Source organism: Acomys minous, assembly GCF_964271855.1.
Source record: "Acomys minous genome assembly, chromosome: 13".
Taxonomy (NCBI): Eukaryota; Metazoa; Chordata; class Mammalia; order Rodentia; family Muridae; genus Acomys; species Acomys minous.
In genome coordinates this window covers 68,831,324-68,855,731 of record NC_140495.1, presented here as the reverse complement: position 1 = coordinate 68,855,731, position 24,408 = coordinate 68,831,324, and the positions used below count along the sequence as shown (strand labels likewise).

General features: G+C 41.6%; 1 protein-coding gene across 7 annotated transcripts in view; it reads left to right on the top strand.

Annotated features, from left to right (window-relative positions):
• Positions 1-24,408, top strand: part of PKHD1 (PKHD1 ciliary IPT domain containing fibrocystin/polyductin) — a 443,479-nt gene that overhangs the window by 210,145 nt on the left and 208,926 nt on the right. For all 7 annotated transcript variants that reach the window (XM_084755074.1, XM_084755077.1, XM_084755075.1 and 4 more), the window contains 2 exons: positions 16,116-16,293; positions 17,566-17,761. In XM_084755074.1, coding sequence (XP_084611200.1) covers positions 16,116-16,293; positions 17,566-17,761 — 374 coding nt within the window. The remainder of the gene's footprint in view (positions 1-16,115; positions 16,294-17,565; positions 17,762-24,408) is intronic.

Genomic DNA, 24,408 nt, shown 5'->3' with positions numbered 1-24,408 from the left:
TTAAGTCAACCCACAGGTTTATGCCCAAATACTCAGCTGTCACAGATTAGTCTTAGGGAAGCCTTGGCATGCTCCTGATGGTGGTTTAGTCCTGTGCCCTCACTTAAAAGAAGGATGAGGGTGGGCAGATTAAAACAGTGTATGGTACAGCATGTAGCAGCAGCAGCAGCAGGAAACATGAAATGCAGACTTTCAGCAGGGACCTCAGACATCCTGAATGAGCAAGCTCAGACGATGTCAAGGAACCTTTGGGTAGCCCTACTCCCAGGTCCTTCTGATTGTGCACTCTGTGCTTCTAGCGCCCCCCCCCCCTTTGTGCTTGGTGGCTTGATCTTTGTCCCAGAGCATTATAACCTCATTAGGAACATGTCACTGCTAATGAGCAATTTGAATTCAGCGTGGATACAAACTTTGTTGTGTTTCATGGAGAAAGGATTAATTTGTTGTGCTGTTTACCCTGGGGCAAACGCTGCTGTCTTCACTTTCAACTGGTACCCCCTTCTCTCAGCAAGCGGTCCCCAGAGGGCAAGGAGTGAGGCTTATTTGCACAAACAAAGCCCTGCTCTCCTCCCATTTGCTAAAAGCCAATACTTGGGGTGTGATTTCTTTTCTGTTAGGCCCCATCTCTGGCTCCTTTTCACTGTCCCTAAGTTCTTTGTTTGATGTCAGTAACCATAGGACACTGTCTCTCACTGTCTTATTTGTACCTGAGTGAAGCCCAGATCTGTTGTATAGGTTTTTTTAGATTTTGTGACCCAACATTAGCAGTTTGGTGGATGGAAGCAAGCGAATATTTTAAGTTGGTCATAATAATCCAATATCCAAGGGAAGAACAAGGGGCTGCCCTGTAAAAGGCAGAGTCAAGTTTATCATCTGTTAAATGGCAGCACGCTTCATCATCTTGGTGGTATTGTGGAAAGGGATTAATCCCAAGCTCCGGCTTCTAGCAGCATTCTTCCAGGATGTCAAAGGATGATGATGTTAAGTCAGGACCTTGGCTTGGACTATGGTTGTGTTAGTAAACATATCTTGGTCCCATAGTGATGAAAGGACTCACAGAGTTGTGGAAGTTTCCCTTTTAAAAATTGTAATCACATTTTTTTTTTGTTTTTTGTTTTTTTCTCCTTTATTAATTTATTCTTGTTACATCTCAATGGTTATCCCATCCCTTGTATCCTCCCATTCTTCCCTCCCTCCCATTTTCCCCTTATTCCTCTCCCCTATGACTGTTCCTGAGGGGGATTACCTCCCCCTGTATATGTTCATAGGGTATCAAGTCTCTTTTTGGTAATCACATTTTAATATATTTATTGTGTGTGGATGGGCACATGTGTGCATACCATGGTGCCTGTATGGAGGTCGGAGGAGAATGTCCTGCCATGTAAGTTCCTGGAATTGGACTTAGACTTTATTTTGCAGTTGGTGGCGACAGGCACCTTTGCCTGCTGAGCCATCTTGGCTCCCATACCCTACTCTTTTTCCTATCTCTAGATTCCTATCAATAATATCTTCTGCTTCTATGTGTAATTACTCTGAATAGGTAACACTGTCAATAGTGTGTGTTTATGTGTTCTTCTAGGTCTTCTATATATATATTTTAATTAATTCATTGAGGATTTCAAACAATGTATTTGATCACCTTTACCACCCCCCCAACTTCTCAAAAATCCCTTCCTTCTATTGAGTCCAGTTTGTGCTGGGGAGATGGAGCCTGTTTTAGAGTGATTGATATGCCAGGCACCACTCCACTCAATAAATCTGGCTTTTGCTTGCCCAGTATTAATCAATTGCTAATAGCTCCTCAGCTAGGGGGTGGAATTCACGCCCACCTCCCCTCTTTCATGATGCCACCATTTTGTCTGGCTTGAGCATATGCAAATCTTATGCAAGCTGGCATAGTCTCCATAGGTTCATATGTACATGTGTCTTGTTGTATATGGAAAATAATGTTTCCTTGGAGGCACCACCACCCTTTTCTCTGTCCTGTAAGTGCCGATGTTTATGGAGGATCTATAGACCTTCTTTTTCCTCCAAACACATATATATTTAGCAAGCCATGTGTTCTATTTTCATATTCAGTGATGATTCTCCAGTTTTTCTTCTAGCTCAGCTGCTCTACTACACTTCAGTCTGCATTGGTTGATATGTTAGTCACTAGGCAAACATAGCTAGTGAACACATAGAATGTGGTAATATAAATTGAAATATACTCTAAGGAAAAATTTTATGCCATATTTCTATGATGTCATGAAAAGACAATATGACATGGTTCAACAATTGCTATTACTGGTTGAGATGAAATGCTATGAAAATATATTGAGTTACTCTATGGTGAAAATTAATTTTTTATTTTTTTAATGTAGCTACTGCAAAATTTTAAAGGAGAGAGATCTGTGGCTGGTGTTTGTGGGTTGCTTATATTTCTGTTAAGCAACTCTTTCTTACACATCCATTTGAAACTCCGTGTGACTGTGGATTGATGGCTTTCCTCCATAGACTTTTTCCTCCCTGGGTGTTTAGAACCCCACCAAGGCAAATGCTCATCTTAACCAAACATACAAGTTATCATCAGTTATTTTTTTTAACCTATTTTATCCTATTAGTTAAGTATCAGGTTTCTTTTCTCTCCACTTCCTTCCTTCCTTCTTTCCTTTCTTGTTCCTTCTTTCTTTCTTTCCTTCCTTCTTTCCTTTTTTCCTCTCTCCTTCCCTTCCTCCCTCCCTCCACCCCTCCTTCCATCACTCCTTTCTTCCTTCTTCTCTTTTTCTTCCATCCTTCTCTCATTCCCTCTCTTTCTCCTTCCTTCCTTTCTATCTCTCCTCCAACCTCCTTCCCTTTCTCCCTCTCTCTATCTCCTCTCTCCCCTTCCTCCCCTCCCTCCCTTTCTCTCTCCTTTCTTCCCTTACTGCTTCATTTCTTATCCTCTTTCTATTTAAAAACTGCTTAAGGTATAACATAAAGTAATAGTTTATTATGACATTTCCATATATGTATGTACGTACACTTTGCTTTTATTCATCCCTTCCCTTCTGCTCACCCTCAACTCTGACATACACTCCACTATGGTGCTGCCACTCTGGTGCTGATCCCCTTCTTCACTCCAAATAGCCATCCTGTGTTAGTTACTTTTCTACTGTTGTGATTAAACACCATGGCCAAAGCAAACTAATAAAAGAACAAATTTATTTGGGCTTATAGTTTCATTGGGATAGAGTCTGTGACCATGATGGCAGGAAGCATGGTAACAGGCAAGCAGGCATGGCGCTGGAGCAGTGGCTTAGAGCTTACGCTTTGATCCACAAGTTCGAGGCAGAGTAATCTACCCAGGAATGGCGTGGGCTTTTGAATCCTCAATGACATAATTCTTCCAACCAGGCCACACCTCCTAATCCTTCCCAAAACATCCCACCAACTTAGCACTAGGTATTAAAATATATACCCATTCCCATTCAAGCCATCACATATGCCTTTGGTTATCATGTCACAAGATTTTAATTACCTTCTCTATTTTTCTGTTACAGTCCTGTTAAGATTTCTATCTTTAATTTCATGGTTCCCTTTCTAGTTTCATAAAAGACAGATGTGCTCAACCCCCCCCCTCCACAAACACATGCAGACATACATGCCTACACACACAGATACAGGTACTGATATACACAGGCTTAAAATTAGATTCTGCATGTGAGATAAAAACACATGGGGCTTGTCCTAACATTTATACACACACACACACACCATACACACACACACCATACACACACACACACACACACACACACACACACACACACACACAAATGCATCATGCACACACAGGTTTAAATTTAAATTCTGCATGTGAGATAACTCTTCTGGGGCTTGTCCTAAGTTAATCTTATTTCACTTAACATAATCATCCCTAGTGGCATCTGTTTTTCTGAGAATCTCATGGTTTCATTTTTTTCTCACTGCTGAATCAAATTCCATTGTATGTATTATATTTCATTTACTCATTCATCTTTAGATAGGTATCTAGGTTGATTCAGTTTCTTGGCTACTGTCACTACTATATTAATAGGGACATTCAAGTGTCTCTGGAATGGTGATACAGAGTATTTTGGGTCTATAACCAGGAGTGATATAGCTTGATCATATGTATGCTAGTGTACTTTTGTTTTTGTAAGGAACTTCCATAGCAGCCATATTAATTTAATACTCCCAACAGCAGTGAATACAAGTTTTTCTTCCTAACTCACCCACACTTGTTCTTTTTGTAATCTTGAAGGTAGCTGATTTGTTTTTTTGTTCTGTTTATTTGTTTGTCACCATTTGTTGCACAGAAATCACAAGATCACCACAATCCGTGCAGAAAAAGCCTTAAGAATCACATGTTCACTTCATGATTAAAAACTTGGAAAAATTTAGAAATAGAAGGAACATATTTTAACTTACTCCCACACAACAGACTTGAAACCAACATTATACTAAATGTCCCCCCACCTCCCCTCCCCTCTGCTCCTCTCCTCTCCTCTTCTTTCCTCCGCCCTCCCCTTCCCTCCCCTCCCCTCCCTCCCCTCCCCTCCCCTCCTCTCCTCTTTTCCTCTCCTCACTTCACTTTACTCCACTCACCTTCTCTCCTCTTTCCATTTCCCATTTTATCTGGTTGCTCAGTCTCATTCTGTAGCCTCTACTGCCCTGTAGCTCACTATGTAGCCTAGGTTAGTCTCAAACTGTCAACAATTTCCCTGCCTTCTGAATACTTGGATTTTAAAGTCTGACACGCATTGTACAAGCCAGTTTCTAGAAGTAATCCATCTTGAGTCTTTCCCTTGGCTAGCTCTCCCTCAATCCAACTTTAGTTATCTTTTACGTGTGTGATCACAGATGCATCTTAGCTTGTCACTTGCTGATGCTCTAACTTGTGTCAACCTAGCCTTGCCCTTTTTCCTTTGCTTAAAATTATTCCCAAGTACTTCCTGAGGCAAAAACCACTTTAGCCCTTTATGATCTGCTGCCTGTAGTCCTGACATCACACTATTTCCCTAGCTCTCTAGCCCATATTTACTTCTTTGCCTGTTTCTGTTCCTAAGGCTCAGCTTCCATGGGCTCAGCATGGAGGTGATTTTCTCTGATGAGCTTTCCTGAGCATCTTGTGCACTGTGTTATCCCTGCTGTGTGCCAGCTCTTTAGACTTGCTCTGATCAATACTCATAACTCCTGCACAGTTTTATAAGCTGCCTTCCTTTGCAGATGTTAGAGAGGGTGCCGGGGTGGTTTTGTTTGTTGTTTGTCTTATGGTGCTACTAATGTTGAGCACCCAATGACTTAAATTAGTTTTTTTATAAATTAAAAAATAACGTGTCACCTCCAAATGTTCTTCCCATGCTATTATTGCCCATGCTTTATGCCCATGAGGTCTCCGTGACATTTACTTTTTCTTCAGAAGATGTAGGGATTAAAATGCTATCCTCTCTAAAATTTCTAAAATCATATAACACTTAACGCCCTTTCATAGTATCTTATAGTATTTTGCTATCCTGGGGCTAGCTATTAATTAGAGTATATATTTTAACATCTATTTTTTTTCTTCATTGCACCCCAGCCCCCTACTCCACCCAATCTGTTGCTAACATTTGAAAATGTTTTCGTTCTCTGGCAGTATATAGAGACTTTATTGTGATAAGGCAGAATGTGGTGAAAGCAATGAGAGTTTAACCCTCACACTTATCATCTAGGAATGACATTTTTTGTTTCCTTTTTGTTTTTTTTAATTTTTGGTCTAATGTAGCACACAGACTTTTCAATTGTTTTACCTATGCTTAGATATTAACAAATCACATCTTGATCCTGCTTTCTAATTAGTAAGTGGACGGAGTGATGATGGTGAAAGAGCTTGAAACACATAGGCTGGCCAACCCAACCCATCTGTCTGAGTTTTATTGGTTACACATAGCGTGTAGTCAGGGTAGATGCATTAGTCTTCAGAAACTGGAGAATGCAGAAGCAATCAGGAGTCCGTGAGGAAAGTTCACAGTTTCTCAGCTTCCTGTGTGTGTTCCTTTCAACAGGCCATTTTACCTCTTCTCACTTCATTCTCACCTCAGGACGATGAACATAATGGTATTGTTTCACAAGGTCATTGCCAGACATACAAGTGCTCAGTCAGCCCCATCCTAAACAAGTCTACACTGTGTTTCTTATTTAGAAGGCAACACATAGGCACTCTGTAATCTAATAGAATTTGTCGGTTCTTATATTCATGAGAATATATGCCTGGCAAGACAATCACATGCACACAAACGTAACAATCTAATTTCTGAAGAAAGGGGAGTAATTTCCCACAATCACATGACATTATGCTAACCCAGTGAAATACCCTGGAGGACACACAAAATCTGGCGTCATACCTCAGCCTGTCTTTGATTCCATGTGTCCTTGTGTCTTCTAAGTCTCCCTTCCTCCTTTTGGGAAAGGAAAGGTTAATGCTCTTGTTGATCACATTGATTCTTAGATCTTGCTGAATACCCTCTCCCGTTGTGCTCCGGCTCAGGTTTTACCTAGGCCACTGCTCTTAATGTGTTAGTGTTCAAAGTATGAGGCACCCCCTGCCTCTGCAAATGCAAAAGTAAAGGAGAGTTCAAATGGAAATTTTGGCCTAGCTTTTCGTCTAATAATCCCCTAACTCTCCTTCCCAGGGATAAATAGGCATAGCATTACTAATGGTACCATTCAGTCCCTTAACAAAGCGCCCTGTGACACGGGATGATGGTGAGATGTATTATCCTCTCTTGGCAGCAGAGGTTATAGAGGGAAAGCAGGAAATCATCCAGAAATCACGGTGAACCCCAAACTGAGGAGCATCAGTAACAATATTGTATGGTCACTGAGGTTAGTGAATAATAGAAGGGCACATCGGTGCATTAGATGCTGAACTTGGAGTTGGGAGCGAGAACAGTAAAAGGCTCTTATGAGCTGCTGTGCGTCATTGAGCTGCACCAAGTACCAGGTATCTAGACATAAGAAGGAAGACAAATCTTAGCCTATCTTCCTACCTAGAAAATGCACATGTATTTTTCCATAACCTTGCTAAGTAGTTGCCTACCTCTTGGTTGCATCATTCTAAGAATGTGTTCTTTCTGAGGATGGCTTTCTAAGGTATGGAGAAGGAATAATGTGCATAAAGTAGCTTCCAAGTAGCCTGATGGGGGAAGGAGCATCATTCTTCACAGAGTAAAACAGAATAAGCAACAAGTGATATCTTAACATAACAAGAAAGTCTGTTGCAAAGGAGTAGACAGGATCTTTGGGGGATCTGTGAAGTTGTTACTCAGGTTCCTCTACAACAAGTTTTTACCTTGGCTAAGTCTACACAAAGATGGAAACATGCCTCTGAAAAGCCATGGGGGACAGTTAATGGGGTGTGCGCTCCAGAAACACAAGAGGGATTACAGCAAATGTTCAGACCCTACAGTCATTTCATATGATGAAATTAAGAACTGTTGAACGTTTGCTAACATGACCCCAAGGGGCTCACAGAGACTGAACCACCAGCCAAACATGGGCTGAACCTAGACCCCCTACACATATGTAGCAGATGTGCAGCTTGGTCAATCATGTGGGTTCCCTAACAGTGGGACTAGGGGCTGCCTCTGACACTAATTGCAGGGTTTTGGATACATTTTTTCATAGCTGGGCTGCCTAGTCTGGCCTCAGGGGGAGATGATGCACTTAGTCCAGCTACAACTTGAGTTGCCAGGATGGGTTAGTATTCCTTGGGGCTCTCCCTTCTCTGAGAAGAAGGAGAGAGAGAGAGAAATAGCTGGAAAGGGGAGATGAGGGTGGGACTGGAAGGAGAGGATGAGGGATCTGGGATCAGGCTGTAAAATAAATAAATGAATAAATAAATAAATAAATAAAAAGAACATTTGTAAAAGACTGAATGTTGTATTTTTCCCTTTCTTCAGGCTTATTGTTGCCTTACTCAGAAGACAGAATACTTAAATTTTGGGGGGCACTTTCTTGTTCTTTCCTTCTCCCCCTCCTTCCTCTCCTCTTCCACCACACGTATACATGTTCACATGCAGACATACACACATTAGAAAAATTACCAACTGCATCAAATAGCACTGTACATTGGGTGGTGACAGATCGGCAGATAGGCTAATGATGGGGAATGTTTTGAGTTCAGGACAATTTTGAAGAATACTCACTGAAAGGCATGCCACCAAGGTTTTGTAACTCTTCCCAACATTTTGATTTTGTCCTATTTTTGTGCAGTAAAAAATGTGCATACAAAAACAAGTAAGTATCTGGGAGTTACTTGGAGCAACATTTGTGCCTGGCTGTTAAATATCTGGCTTAGGAAATGTGTAATTATAGAGGTTATATTTCTCAGTTATTTAGATTTGATATAATATTTGGATTTCAATGCAGTGCTTTTCCTAATATGTAGAGATACGAACCCTCAGGAAATTCAAGCTAATGATAAACACAGGCAAGGGAATTAGTGTTTGTTCTCACTGGTTATTTGGTGGCCTAATGGATCCTTTGTGGGCACCATACATTCAACAGTTTTCTATAGCATATGGCCACTGAATTACATTACTACTAAGCAACTAGGATGATAAATTGTTATGCTTATTTGGAAACTTTACCAACAAATACATTATTATTCTAGTGAATCATATCAGGTAAGTAAAAAGAACCACTCCCAGGGCTATAAAGATGTCTCAGTGATTAAGAGTACTGCCTGTTCTTCCAGAGGACCTGGATTCAGTCCTCAGCACACATATGGCAGCTCACAGCTCTGAGTTACTCTAGTCCCAAGGGATCTAGTGCTTTTTTTTTTCATGCCATCAAGGGCAGAACACTGATGTTGTACACATACACAGAGGCATGGAAACATCTATACAGATAAATGCACCTATACAAATAAATAGATTAAAAAGTATTTAAAAAGAATCATTCTTTTTTGAGGATGAAGTTGATGGCAGAATTCTCATGTTACAGCAGATTGTTCTACACCTATGCACGTATAGGCACAGCAAACTGGGCACAGTGAGTCAGTACTCGCAATCACACACACACAAAAATATACACGTAGTTGGGAGGAAGAAATGTTGAGGGAGCTATAAGAGAAGTTGGATGGGAAATGGGAGAGGTGACTCCTTCTCTTTGTATGTTATTCAGTCCTTTAAGAGAGCACTCCATGAGACAGGGCAATTTTATGATAAAAGGAAATACATAAGTGAGGCTCAGAGTCCTTTTGTCTTTCTGCCAGGATACAGGAATTGTTGCCCATGGGAATGAAAGGGTTAACATTTAAAATTGACTGGTTGCCTCCTGATTTCTTGCACATAAAGCCATGAGAAGTTCAGGGGAGAGACTTCTTCCCCTAGTAATGAAGCTCTCTGCTGCTAATGGCCCATGCAGACTCCCTTGGCTCCTCCAAATTAGAAATACTTTTGTGCTCCTTTGCTTCATTAACAGTAAAGAGAGGGAGATTGGTGGCTATTTAGGGCACAGGGAAATTGGTGGCTATTTAGGGCAAGCAAAGATTGTAGTAATTATGGTTGGTAAATTCTCTTCATGGTGTTGTTTGACTCTTGATGTGCTCTTGGTGCCTTTCAGAGAAGCCCACCACTGTCAGTGCTGGCATTTGGCCTAGAAGGACAGGATTTATTCTGACTTCAGAGATTTGGCCCCTGGCAATGGTCAATCGTACCTGCAGGGAGATGAGCCTTCTACATTTTGATTTGCTTTTTTAGAATGGGCAATATGGCAGCCACCAGCTGTGATGAAGCCACAGTTGGTATCTACCTCTTTATTTACATTACAGAAAGTTGACCTGCTCATGGCGGCCTAGGAAACTACATCTTGAATGGTTGAGATGGATGTGAGAGGTTGGACAGGTTTGGGGATCTATAGAAAGGGCTGGCTTGGCAGAAAGAGGTAAGATGGAAGTCAGTTTAGAATCGCAGTATGCTGTACTGGCTCTCGGCTGACTGAGGGGCCACTACCACACTATTGGGTGCTGATGGAAGAGAAGAATACCCAAAGGGTGGCACAAAGTGACCCAAGACCACTAGAACTTCACTAATGGTATCAGAGTTTTGACAACACTTAAAAGCGGGGAAATATTTATAAAAAGCCTTTAGAAACTGGGGACGTGTCCTGAATTTCTTTTTAAAAGAAACTGGAATTGTAACCTATAGGAACCAAATTTAGAGAGTAGCATCCTGACTGATGAATACAAAAAGGAAACAATAGAAATTCGATAAGTAACTAGCTCTAGTCAAATGACTAGGGGCTTCCTGGGATGTATTCCTGATACAAAGAATTGAGAATAATTTCTGGGAAAGCTATCCAACTGACCATATTGAGATATATTAAGGTAAGATATAAATAACTCTTATGATGGTGTAAATGATAAGTAGGAAAAGAATGAGAAATGTACTTATACATTTTTTTCATTTAGTATATGGTTGAAGCTAATTGTCATGGCCCAAACCTGAGTCCTAATTTTTGGACCTTTATGCTTGGACAACTTGAGCTTCATCACATGTTCCACCTCCTTATCCATCATCTATTACTTTTGATTGCACGACCTGAGTCTAGTTGGCCAGCAATGTGGCCTGTGTATATGCAGGATTTGCTGGTCTCAGATGGCCAGACATTCATTCCCTATTCTATCAGCTCTTAGGGTACTTGGTGCTCCAGGGACCTGGTTGTGGTAATGCCTGAGGATTAGGTGGAGATGGGCAACATCTACAATCTGGAAACCATGAAAAAAAGTCAACGAATGTTTGGCCTCATCCAGAAAACTGAAGACTGATAATTGAAAGAGGAAGAACAAAATTCAGGAATGAGTAGAGTATAGGGAGCTTCAGGTCAGAGTCAGGGTGTTACATTCAAGACTACCAAATTACTGAGTGCTCAGACCTTTGTAAATCCTATGGTAGATGCAATATCCTTCTGGAGACCAACAATGCTTGTATTGTTCCTGATTATTGTAGAGTCAGGCATGAGATGGAGCTGGTTATGGTCTATCATGATTTGAGTAAGGAAAGCCTCTTTTAATGCATCAAACAATATTTGAACACTTGGTCCATGATGGCGGTGTTCTTTGCGGGTGTTTAGGTGGTGGAGCCTTGCTGGAAGAAATACATCACTGGGGGTGGGCTTTGAGTGCTTGTAGTCTAGGACTACTTCCTGTTCTCTCTCTGTTTCATACCTACATGGAAGTTGTAAGCAGTTAGCGTCCTGTTCCTTTCACCATGCCTGACACATGCTGCCATTCCTCCCTATCATGAGGGACTCTCATTCTAGAGCCGTAAGCCAAAATAAACAGCTTCTCCTTCTTGCACAAGTTGCCTTTATCATGGTATTTTATCACAGAGAGAGAAAAGTAACCAATGTGTGTTCTGATCTATGGAGAGGAGTTATTGACTCTGCAAGGTCACAGATGAGATCACCATCACTTGGCTGCTGCCGAGATGGGAACTGCTGCCCTCAAGGAGAGGCTGTGGTTCATAAAGAAGAACCATGAGGAGGAAATTAAAAGCCTATAATACTAGATTGCTAACTTTGGGTTGACTATGGAGGTGGATGTCCCTAAACATTAGGGCTTCAGTAAGATTGTGGTGGACTCTGGGCCAGTATGATGGGTTGGCTCAGGAAAATGAGTGGGACATAGACTGAAGCTGCTGCGATGACTTGTGGAGCTTAGATTGTGCCAATGGAGCAAAGAGATTACCTCTTGGGGATTAATTTTACTTCGGTGAGATTTTAAAGCACAGCTTGGTATGTGGAGGCCCACTGTGCCTTGCATATGGAGCTACTCAACAGGTTTTGCTACACATTGGTGGAATTTATAAAGACTAAGGCAAGTAGTGTCACGAGGCCAAGAACTACAGTGCCCTATGGAACATCACAGGCTTGCAGGATGCCAACACCACCAATTACTGCCTTCTACAAGATGGGGAAGGCTTAAATCCCCATGATAATCTGGGCAGTGGCAACGTTATATAAATCTCACAAAAGATTACTGTCTGTAGGATGTGGCCACCATGGTGTCTACAACAAATACCTCTGATGTTCTAAAATACTAGGTTAGCAAAAGTAGGAAACCTTTCCAGGAGCAAAGGCCAGTAAACATTCAGAGGTCGCCGAACATTTAAAAAAGAAAATTAAGCTGTCTTCTGAAGTGTTTCAATTGACAGATCGTGGATAGACTAGAAGAGGTGTGAATTCCTATGGAAACCTCAGCAATTTTGAAATCATGACCTACTTCACGCACATTGTTCATGCCACAAAGAAGGTTTCTAACCACCACATGTAAATGTAGGAATCATTTTGGTAAATATTATATAGCTTTGCATTAACTTAACCCTTCTTGTAAGTTATAATCAACTCCTAATCTTTTATTAATTAGTTTAGAATCCTCCAGACACTTGCACAAGTTTCTGTATAGACACCTTCACTGGGGAAAACTATCACAGACACAGTCAGCACATTTAGACACACTAATCACTTGTTTGTCATTCAACAAATACCCTTTGAATTATTATTGTGTGAAAGATAATTTAATTTCATATAGTAAATCAATGATTGGACGTTCTGGCATTTCATTGTTCTCTGCTGGATTAAGTCTTGTAGTTCATTATGCAGACTTTACATCCCTGTAGAAATGAAGAGGTTCAGTGTTAAAGATGAATCACAGAGAATTGTTCTTTGAACTGTGGAGACTCCCATCCCAAAGTGGACCATGATGCTCATATAGCCAAATTGTCTATCTCCTTGATGTGTCTTGCTTCAAACTTAGCTCTCATCACTTTCATTTTACATTTATAGCTTAGCGTCCATTTTTATTTTTCAATGTGTTAGACAAAGTGTCCTGTACACTCCTAGGACTCCTGGTTCCAACTAGAAAGACTATATCTAAGAAGATTAAATAACAAATGGCTAAGGAGGAAGTTTATCATTCTAAAGACTTTTCTAAATATTCCCATTTTATCTGGGTGTGGTCACACATGTATACCTGCACTGCTAGCTGTGGGGAGGGTGAGATTGAAAATTCAAAGCTGGACTAGATAGTAAGTTTGAGGTCAGCCTTCGCCATATGATGAGATCCTATCTCAAACACTAATAATATTTAATATTATAATTATAATAATATAATATTAAAATTGTACCTATAAAGTTCTACAAATGGAACATGAGTGCATCACCAACTGGAAACAGGGACAGGATGAAATGCTATCGGGGAGATGAGACACTGGATTCTAAATTGGAGCAAACTTCCTTCATGTTTGTTCTAGTTCTAAGATTTAAGTCAAGCCCTGTCCTGCAGTTCTCACACAAATCCCAGTAGAGATGGATGAGGAAATATCCCAACTGTATAAAGATGGAAGCTTTCTTCTTTCAAGTTTATAATGATCCAGGTAACACTGCATCAGCAAATTCTGGGACAGACTAGTTCTTTTCTTCCAAAAGGCCAGAGATTTTTTTTTTGATACTTTTTATTTTACTAATGGGGGAAAGACATATATTTAATCTCACAAGAAATTCCTGGGCTAATGTTCTGTAATATGAAAGCATATAGTCATGTTTTCAAAGGACAAAATCTCACAAATAACCTTCCCAGACAGGTTGACCTGTTGGCCTATAGCCCACGCACACCACAGTAACTCTGGGCAGATCATCAGAAAATCCCGAGCTTCCTGAAACATTACGAAACATCTTTTTATTTTATTTTAAAACTAGATTGTGCGATTCTCAAATATGTGCCCTGTAGATAACGATTCTGTCTCAGCGTCAAAAGGCTGCTTCACATGACAGGTTAGGCATTCAAATACGTGGTAAGGAATCAAGAATACATTGTCTCCTTGCTAGGAAAACAAAAAGCCCAAAATTAAACTGATGTATACGGTTTACCTTTGTATTTTACATCTAACATTTTACGTTTTGTTCTAACCTGCAAAAGCATGTTTTAATTTTTTGTGTTTTTGGAAAAGATTAGCATAATCTGCTTCCTATTGCTATGTGAAAACAGCATGAGCAAAACCGAGTTGGGGAGCAAGGGGTTTGTTTGGCTTCCAGGTTCCTATAGATCTGTCATGAGGGGAGTCAGGCAGGGACCTGCTGCAGGCACTAAAGCAAAAGCCAGCGGAGGAATGCTGCTTATTGGTTTGCCCTCAGGGCTTGCTCAGTTCTCTTTCTTAAACACCCCATGACCACTTGCCCTGGAGTTATACCACCCATAGTGAGCTGAGCCCACCAAGCCAATCATTAATCAAGAAAACGCCCCATGGCTTTGCCTACAAACCAATCTTAAGGAGGTATTTTCACAATCAAGGTTCGGTCTTGCCAGGTGACCCTAGCTTGTGTCTGTCAAGCTGAGAAAACGAGCCAGCATAAGCAGAATCTCTCTTGTGGCCCAGGCAGAGCTGCCAATTGACATCCTCTCCCTCAGTCTCCTGGTTGCTCAGGTCTCTAATGTTCCCCTTTTCATCTCGGTGTGGTGACACATCCCAATAATTTCAAGTAGGTAGGAGGCCAAAGTAAGGGTTCGTTTGAACTCAGGAGGTCATGGCAGGTTTGATGATGTCATCAGCCACAAGAACTGTCTCTCATTCTCTCTCACACAGTGTTTCCTTTTCATAATATACTGTAATGTTATAAACTGGGTTTAGATACAGTCAAGTTCCATCTTACTCTGCGAACTCTTTACCCTCTTTGTCTCATTTCCCTTTATGCTCAGAGCTTAATTATCTGCTTGAGGCTAAATGCCATGGTGAAAAGTTCTCATGAAATCTAAACAAAGGGAGAAAAGCAGCCATGTGTCTGCTGAACTTTAAAAAAAATAGTCTTTGTTTTTTAGGTTTCTAAGTTTTATTTTTAGAGTCTTAACTTTTGATTAAATGTATTTATATTCTAACAAAATCTTTTTTAAAACATCACTTTCTGGGATGGGCCATACACAGAACGAGTCAGGGGGGTGGGATGGACCTAGGTACTGCCATGATCTGGCTCGGTTTCCTCCTTTGGTAAGATGCAGCTCTGTACACAACCCTTTATAAAGGTTAGCAAGCTTGCACCGACTGCCTTTGGAAAGCCCTATCCAGCCAGTCTGCATTTTATATAGCACGCATGACCAGCACCAGTGTGTTCAGAGCCCTACACTGACACTGAAGCAACCAAAGGGAAGAAGTAGGTATGGCTTACTTGAGATCAGGAGAATCTGTGGTTTTTAAAAAGGCAAACCAAAGAACATCCAGGTGCAGCACTGGCAGTGTGTTCTGTGCAGCAGGCCAGACCCTGGGAGAGAAGCCAGGATGCTCATTCCAGGAAACACTACTGAAGCTGTTTCCCTTGGAGCTGCAGAAGGGTACAGAATAGTTTAGGTGCATCAGGTTCTAGGCTCATGAGAGCTCCTGTGAGATTATCAAATTCCTCAAAAATAATGTGCTTTTTGTTGTTAACAAGCTTGCTACATGACAGAATTTTTACTGTATGCAGTAAAAAATAAATTATATTTTATCCTGGTCCATGTGGATCATTAAGGTGATATTTATTAGTGGTTTCACATATGACTGTCACTTGCCTATTTCCAGCACAGTAATGTAATGTAATGTAATGTAATATAATGCAATGTAATGTTATATATGTATGTATGTATGTATGTATGTATATATGTATGCCTGCATATATGCATGCACACATGGCTTCTGGAGGCAATCTCCTTGTGGATTGTTCTGACCTACATAGATTATAACTTCCGTAGACACTTAGGTAGAAGCCACTTGACATCACCAGCTAGGAATAATACAGACAATGAGAAAATTACCACTGGATTATTTTTTAAAGATTTTATTCATTCACTTATTTTAAATATATGTGTTCTTTGCCTGCATGAGTGGCTGTATGTACAATTTATGTGTAGTGCCCATAAACTCCAGAAGACAGAGCTGAATCTCCTGGAACTGGAGTTATTTACAGTTGTTAGCAGCCCTCTGGGTACTGAGACTCAAACCGAGGTCCTATTGAAGAGAAGCAAGTCCTCTTAACTACTGAGTTATCTCCTGTCCCTTACCTTAGAATTCTTATTTACTTTTTTTTTTTTAAATTCACTCTAGAGTTAATGGCTCTGGTGTTCCTAAGAATTTAACCCTGACTGACAGCAGAAATAAGACAATCACTGTCAATTATGTAGATGACACATTGTCTAACTACTATGGCTGGATGGCTCTCCTCTTGGATCAAGAGACCTACTCACTACAGTTCCAGGGCCCATGCACGGACAAGTCTTTGCAGGTAACCCTGTCCATTGGTATTCCTTTACACACTAAGGGGTTGTTGTGTGCACTTCTGCGAAGGAATGGGCAGTAAACATTACGTGGTGCCCATGAAGGAAGCTGCATCGGCATTTTGCTACATGGTTTGTTAACTTGAATTTTTTTTACTATTTAAATCTCATGTTGAATGCAAAACTAATTCTTCTAGAAACGTTGAATTAAGTAATTTCACGAAAAGTAGCCTTTAAGCATTTCCTATAGTTACTTAAAAAAAAATGTATAACCTAACTTACCCCTATTCCAAGGGCTGGAAGCCAGAGAAAATTTCTTAATCGGGCATTTACATGTTTCATACTGCCACCTTGTGGCTCAACATGAATTTGCAAAGAGATCTGTCCATGCTTTTCCAGGTAGGGCTGGATGGAAAGATTCAAATTACTTGAGGTCATAGCTAGGTAGAAAGTGGGCATACTTCTCAAAATAACAACACCAACATCAACAACGAACAAGACATAAAATAAAATTTAAAAGGGAAAAGGTAATTCAATGTGTTTCTTTAAGCCTATCTCCCTGTCAACTGTGGTTTGTTCCTTCTGCATCACACACAACAAGGCCCACATAAGCTGTAAAAGTGTGCCTTAGTGAAACAGGAGGGGCATCTCTCATCTGATCTCTCCATGGCCCTCAGAAGGGATATGGTTCCTTCCATCTCCTTCTCTTTGCTGGTTCTGCATTTACCATGAGGACACTTCCCTTTGCTGTCATTGGGTTAGCATCAGAGCACTTTGAGGGGCTTTTCCCCCAAAGCTAAAGTGGTAGGATAAGGATGTGGCTCTGGAGGGTTTGTGTCCTGGCTCAGCTCTCTTCTGCCTTGTGATCTGAGGGAAGTTGCTGCATTCTCTAGAGTGGTTCAGTGATATTAGCAATTGCTGGGCTCTCAGGGGCTGAGTGAATCCAAGGAGTGGCTCCTCCATTGCTGCACGTGCCCCAGCAGTGTCAGCTAGGGAGGAACTGTATACTTGCCCTTTTCTCTTACAGCTGTTTGACCTGAGAGAAACCAATTCACTTGTCTAGGCCATGTTAACTGTGGTTATGAACAAGAGGAACCCTATGGCTTTTTCAGTCCTTACATTGAATGAGTTTGTAGCCTGTGAACTTCCTGTGAGATAGATTCAAGTAGGCCTGCTGCCCACACAGTATGTGCAGCTTAATGTTGACTTGTTCTGACGCTACATGACTCCTTTTGAGGGATCTCCTTGCTCATCAATGTGTTTTTCTGCTCTCACTTCAGTACTCAGCAACCTTTGACAGCTTTGTCCCCGGGAACCACCTCCTGCTGCGGCACGGGGACCTACCACCTTATCCTGACATCCTCATCAGATGTGGGAGTCGGGTGGGTCACTCACTTCCATCTCATCCTTTGCCCAGTCAGGACAGAAGCTGTGACTGGTTCTTCAACAGCCAGTCGAGGCAGCTCACCTATCTGGGTAAGTATCCACCTGCAAAGATATTTTTGAGGGCATATGGTTAGAAGGCTTTTTTTAAAAAAAAATTCTTGAATTTCAGCATCTGGGCTGAGAAATAAAGCCGGAAGAGGACTGTGCTGCATGTTGCTATTAAAAGGGCAGGCTCTAAATTCAGATCATGTGGGTTTAAGCCTCAATTCAAAGACTCAGTAGGTAGTGGGTGAGAAATAGCTATTGTACATCTTAGTCTCCTTATTTGTAACATAGTAATAGGACCTACATCAATGGATGTGCAATTAAATAAACAGTGGCCTGTAATTTTTTTTATTCAGCGCTTAATCTATATTGTACTTAATAAGTATCTATGAATCTTAATATTTTAACTGAGTTTAAGATAGCCTTCTATTTGTAATAAAACAATTGCAAATTAAACTTCTCTTGGATGGGGCTGGAGAGATGGCTTAGCAAGTGCTTGCTGCTCTTACAGAGGGCCTGATTTTGCTACCTGGCACAACTGCCTATCCCTCCAGCTCCAGAGGATTCAAGAGGATTTAGCCCTTGTAGGCATGACACGCGTGTTCACAAAGGCATACACAGACACACATGCATAACATAATTAAAAATAAAGACTGCTCAGAGAATCTATTTCACTTTAGTCAAAATGGCTGTCATTTAGAAAGCAACACATACTGGCAAGGATATGTGAGAAAGAGAAAGCCTTATTCATGTCAGTAGAGAATGCAAAGTAGTGACGGCATTGTGGGAATTAGTGTGAAGGTCTGCCCAGAAACTAACACCATGATTACTATATGACCAAGATATATCCACGAAAGAATTCTGGATCAGTGTACCAGAGGTTCTTGCTCACTTGTGTTTATTGTTACACCATTCACAGTAGCCAGCAAGTGGAATCAGCCTGGCTTCTCATCAACAGAAAAGTGTGACAAGAAAATGTGATACATATACTCAATTTTATTTATCTCTGAAGAAGAGTTCGGCTATGACATTCAGGGGAGGAGGCTATGTGGAGCCAGAGATTACTATGCTGAGCCCAATAAGCCAGATTCAGAAAGTCAGATGGCATGTTTTCTCTCACATGTGAAATTTAGATTTGCTTATTTGTTTGAGTGTGTGTGTGTGTGTGTGTGTGTGTGTGTGTGTTGTAAATGAGAGAGAGAGACACAGAGACAGAGAGACAGAGACAGAGAGAGAGAGAGACAGAGACAGAAAGACAAAGAGAGAGGCAGAGAGACACACACAGAGAGAGACAGACAGACACACACACACAGAGGTAAAGAGAGAGGGGTAGAGAGAGGAGCACATGTTCTAAATGGAGGGGAGGTAGGAACAAGGGAGTGTGATGAAATGTGGTAATTGTAGAGAGGGGAGGGGACAGTAAGAGGGAAGGGACGGGGGAGTGAATGAGACAGGAAGAGTCTAATGATGCACATGTATGGAAAGTCACAATAAGTGCCACTTCTCTGCATGCTGATTCAAACATAAAAAAGAACCCAACCAACCCACACCTACTGCACCTGTTGCCTGGCTGATCATGGCCCCAGACACAGGGAACAGTAGAGAACATCTGCTCAGGCCAATGAAAGTTAGCATTGATGTAGCATGTGAGAAGAGGATTGCTGAGGCGAGAGAAGCAAGATGGCATGAGATACCGGTCCGTGGACTGGAGGACAGGAGGGAACACAGTGTCTGATCTGGGTCAGGATTAGTAGCAGGTGGGAGGAACCTGAAGCCCTCTGTCCATGCAGTCTTGTCTGCAAACAGAAGGATTTCTTTACTTTCTCATGTGTGTACTTTATAGCATCCCAGTTCTTAGGCTCAGGGCTGTCCATTTTTTGACTTCCTGGAGTTTATTTGTTTTTTTTTTCTATTTTGAACATCTTTGTTTGTCACTGAGAACCATGGTGTCCACTTGTAACAGCCTCACCATTTCAGTAAGATGACCTAATCGGATAGTAGTCATCAAATGGATGAGCATTTCAATAGAAGACATTTCATTAGGTAGATCCTCACTTTCATTTAATCCTTGAGTTTTTGTGACCTTTTAGGGCTTACTAGTTGCACCACTTTTTGTGGCGGCATGCGCGAAAGAGGATCTGATAAAATGGGTTTCTACAATGATGATTTTGTTATGAATTGTTCTTAATACACATGACAAATTCAGGGAGTCTGGTTAACACAGCAATTCTTAGCCACCACCAAGCCAAACTTGGCCCCAAGGATAGTAAATAGTAAGCAATTGCCTTAGGTCACGTGTCTTTCCCACTTGTGTATAATCATATGAAAACTAGGTCTGACCTATACAAAAACCTTGCCACTATTGGATTTTTCCATGTTTTTTATTTTAATTTTATTTTTTATTATTTGTTCAGATTACATCCTGATTGTTATCCTCTTACTTGTGTCTTCCCGTTCCTACCTTTAATAGCAATGAAGGGAGAGTTGGGGCTTTCCTCCTATTAAAAAAAAAACTTCTTGACAAATGCATTAATATATGTTCCTTGCACCACATTTAACCATTCATATTTCACTTCTGATGTAAACTAATCAAATGATAGTCATCATATAGATGGCTATTTCAATAGAAGACATTTCATTGGGTAGGTAGGTTTTATTAATAAATATTTTTTTTGTATCAGAATATTCTCATAGTCTTTCCTTTGCCTATGATTTGGAAAAGAAAAAGGAAGCCATGGAGGGTTGCTTCAATGTCTGATGAACTTAGACATTCATCCTTGAAGATGATGCCCAGTAGGAGTTTGTGTGGTCAGTAACATCTCCTTTCTCCTCTGAACGAGTCAGGTAAATGAGCAATTACAGCCACTTATGTTTTCTGGTCTGGAATTGTAGTGTGCAGTGTTCCCTATATTAGCTCCACATGCAGCTACATTGGCTATGTACATTTGACCATCACTGCAGGTATACACTGTGTAAAGTTCACAACTTTGTGGGAATGTGGTGGGTAGACTACCATGCATCCTACAGACCTGTGTGCATCCCCAATATCCCAATAACAGTGTGGCAATCATTGTAGCTGCCATCCCAACATATCCCATGGGAACCCATGGTTCTGCACATTTGGTAAATTAGAGCCTCACTTTCATTTATTGTTTAGTTTTTTTGTACCTGTAGGATTAGCATTAAGCTAATTTACATGAAGTACGCAAATCAAGGTTTCACAGGCATATACTAGGATGCAAAACATTAGAAGAGTTTAATATATAGAAGTCTGTCTTTATTGTATGGAAACCGCTTGACTTGCACACAGTTTTCAGGCCAGCATTTCTGGGTTATTCTTCCACTTAGCTGCTGTTTCCTTCCGAGGCAGCTTCACTGACAACTGGATAGACTTCACTTATTAACTACTTCTCTTTCATTATCATCATCATTATTTTTTTCATACAATATTCATTGATCATATTTTCCCTTCTCCCAACCACCCCTCAGATTATTCCATCACCCTCACCCACTCAACTTCACAATCTTTCTTAAGCTCCACCAATATCAAAAATTAACAAAATGAGCAAATAAAATATAATAAATAATAAAGACAAAACAAAACAACAAGCAAAAAGTACATGAAATCATAGAGTCCATTTTGGCCTGTTAGTTCTTCCTGGGCATGGGGCCCGCCGTGGAGTGTGCGTGACACACCCACTGACAGACACTCAACAGGGAGAAAACTGACTTTCCCTTTGCCAATGGGTATCGGTTGCAAATAGGTTCTTGGTTAGAGGTGAAATTTTGTGTCCAGGTCCCTTTTCCTGTGCTAGAATTTTGGTTGGGTTGAACATTAACTGCTTCTAAGTGGGTGACCTTCTACATTTCTTGTTTGCAACATTACCACATCCCCTCGTGTGAAGGGTGTTTTTCGTTTGTTGTTGTTGTTTGTTTTCACAGTTAATTACATGTCTCCTGCTTGGCTTCATCACATAAGACTTAAAGTCTGACTTTAGGACCCAAATAAGAATGAGAAAAAAAAAAACTGGACCCAGGCATTCTAGCTCCTGGCTCTGCATCCTCCACTAGAGTGTGCTACCCACTAAATTATTTTTGATCACCAACCCAAAAGGATGGAACAGGGGCTTTCTGGCAGGCTGTGGAAGAAAACTCCTCACTGGTCCCCAGCAGTCGTGAAAAGCATGCCTTGCACATATTTTGACCCTTCCATTTCTCTTTTCCAGCAAGGCTAGTTTTGTCTTTGTTCAGCAAACATCTTTATGGAGTGCTGGGTTTCCAGAAAGCTCATGGCCAGTGCTTGGGGCTTAGGGCTTTAATCAGTGGCTGGCCAACTCTTTTTACCTAGGGCATAGCGTTGTAATCACTCCACGCCTCAATACCTTCATTTCTACAAGGAGGTTAAGAATATTTACTTGTCCCTTGGAAATGTGGAACAAAGCATTTAAGTACATTAAAGCTTGCTTAGAAGAATATGCTACGCTGGTTAAAAAAAAAACAAAACCCTTCTCAATGGGCTATTTCTCTTTTCTCTCCATTAATGTTGTATAGCTTCATTTTGCTGTTTCACTATAATTTTTTTAAAAATTTTGCATGTTCGTGTGTGTGTGTGTGTGTGTGTGTGTGTGTGCAGACACACGTGTCTGTGGGTGCATATGAAAATGTATATAGAGGCCACAGGTAAACTTGAGATGTCATTTTTTAGGTGCTATCCACCTTGTTCTCTGAGACTGGGGCTCTCAGGAATTTCATAATTAGGAGAGACTACCTGGCTGGTGATCCATGGAGATCGAGTTCACCTAGTTCTGCCTCCCTGGGGCTGAGATTACAAGGGTGTGGTCCTGTTGTTGCCATTTTTTTTTAATGTGGGTTCTGGAGAGCAAATTTAGGTCCTTATGCTTGCAAGGCAAACACTTTCCCAAATGTGGTGTCACCCCAGCCATGTAACTTTTTTTCTTTTTTCAGTTGGATTTTATAATACTTCAAGCCCACGATCATAGGATACACGCGGCACATTGCTGCGACGGGGAACGTAAGCAACTGTTACACACCCACTCAAACGCATCGGTTGAGGAGAGTGGTTCAGGTTGCCTTTCAAAAGCAATTGGACATATCGCACAGGGAGCCGCTTAGGAGACAAGAGAGTCGTGTGGCTGACGTACGGGTTAGGTCCCAGCAGAAGTGACATTGGATGTGATGAACGGGTGACATTGGATGTGATGAATGGCAGTTCCCAGCTGCCGCTTCCAAGCCGTGCTTAGGAACACACATAACTGTAAAAACAAGCACTCGTTCCCCTTTGCAAGTCAGGAGTCAAATCCAGCTAGCCCCCTTCTCCGCTCACGGTTTGCCTTGACAGGTCCTGTCTCTGCCTTACTATGCTGCTCCCTTATTACTTTGTTGCTGCAGTCTTCTCCCCACCCCCAGGAATGTTTCAGTTCATGGTGAACTATTTTTATTTTTTAGTTACATTAACGCTATGAAATAATTAGTCAGCTAATTAATCTGGTTTACAAGCTTTGTAGGATTCTTCAGCTGTCAGTCAGGCCCAGGCCCGAGGCCTCCGTCTAGTCTCATCTCTCCAGCCCATGTGACTCCCGTTGCCATGGCTACTGGCTACATCTGCTGACACCCTACTCTCTATTTATTGCTTAATTAAGAATTTCACGCTCAGCCCTTATCTGCCTCTAAGAACAAGTGCACACTGTTAAGAAATTCCAAATTTAGGCCCGGACACAAGGAAAGCCTTTCTTATGGACTTGGCTGTGTGGAGCCTCTCTTAACGATCTTCTCAGCCTCCCGGCCGCCACCCTTCAATCAAAAATCATTAAATGGGGCAGAGATAATGAGCATGTAGCATATCCAAAGAAGGATGTTTGCTTGGTCCAAAGGAGGGAAAGCTGCTGGGCCCCATGCTCAGTTCCACTTCAAAGGGAGATGAGACCCCCTCATCACTGGGGCCCCGATAAAGCCTCATTTGTTCTGGGCTTGACTTATGCAGAAGGTCTTCGCTGTCAGGCCATCTCACAGACTGGCTTTCCCTCACTCCTTGCCTCCACCTCTCCTGGCCCCCCTCCCTGGCCTTCCGCATGCTCGTGTGTCAGCACTTAGGCAGCTGGGTCCCCCCCCACCCCCCCAAAGCATCAGGCCAAGCGTATAATCACCGACTCCCCACTCACAATGGCCACTTGTAGGGGGTGGCCAGAAGGAGGTCTTCATCACAATGGGGACACAATTATTGCAGCTGCTAGGGAGGGCTATGCTTCTTCCTGTAGAAATATAATAGCACTGGCCTAAACCAGGAGGTGGAGGCTGGCGGGAGGTGGCAAGGGGGTGAGTGGAGTGGAGTGAACGGGTCTTGATTTCATTATTCATATTCTGACTCTTGGAAGCCCGATGCGGAGCCAGTGGGGTTCCAGCAGCTGCTCGCACACAGACCTTTCTAATAATTGTACATTCTGTCAAGGGTCAACTTACTTTTGACCCTGTCCTTTTATATTGGTAAAAGGCTCTTTAGGGCAAACTATTGGGTTGTGGCAGGGTGCATTAAATACTGAGAGTCCCCCCACCCCTTGATTTATCCCCCCTCACCCACCCACCCACCCAGCCAGCAGCCTGTGATAAATTCATATCAGATGCTTTGCCATTCACAGTTGCCCTCCTGAATTCACACAGCCCCCTGAGCCGAGGCG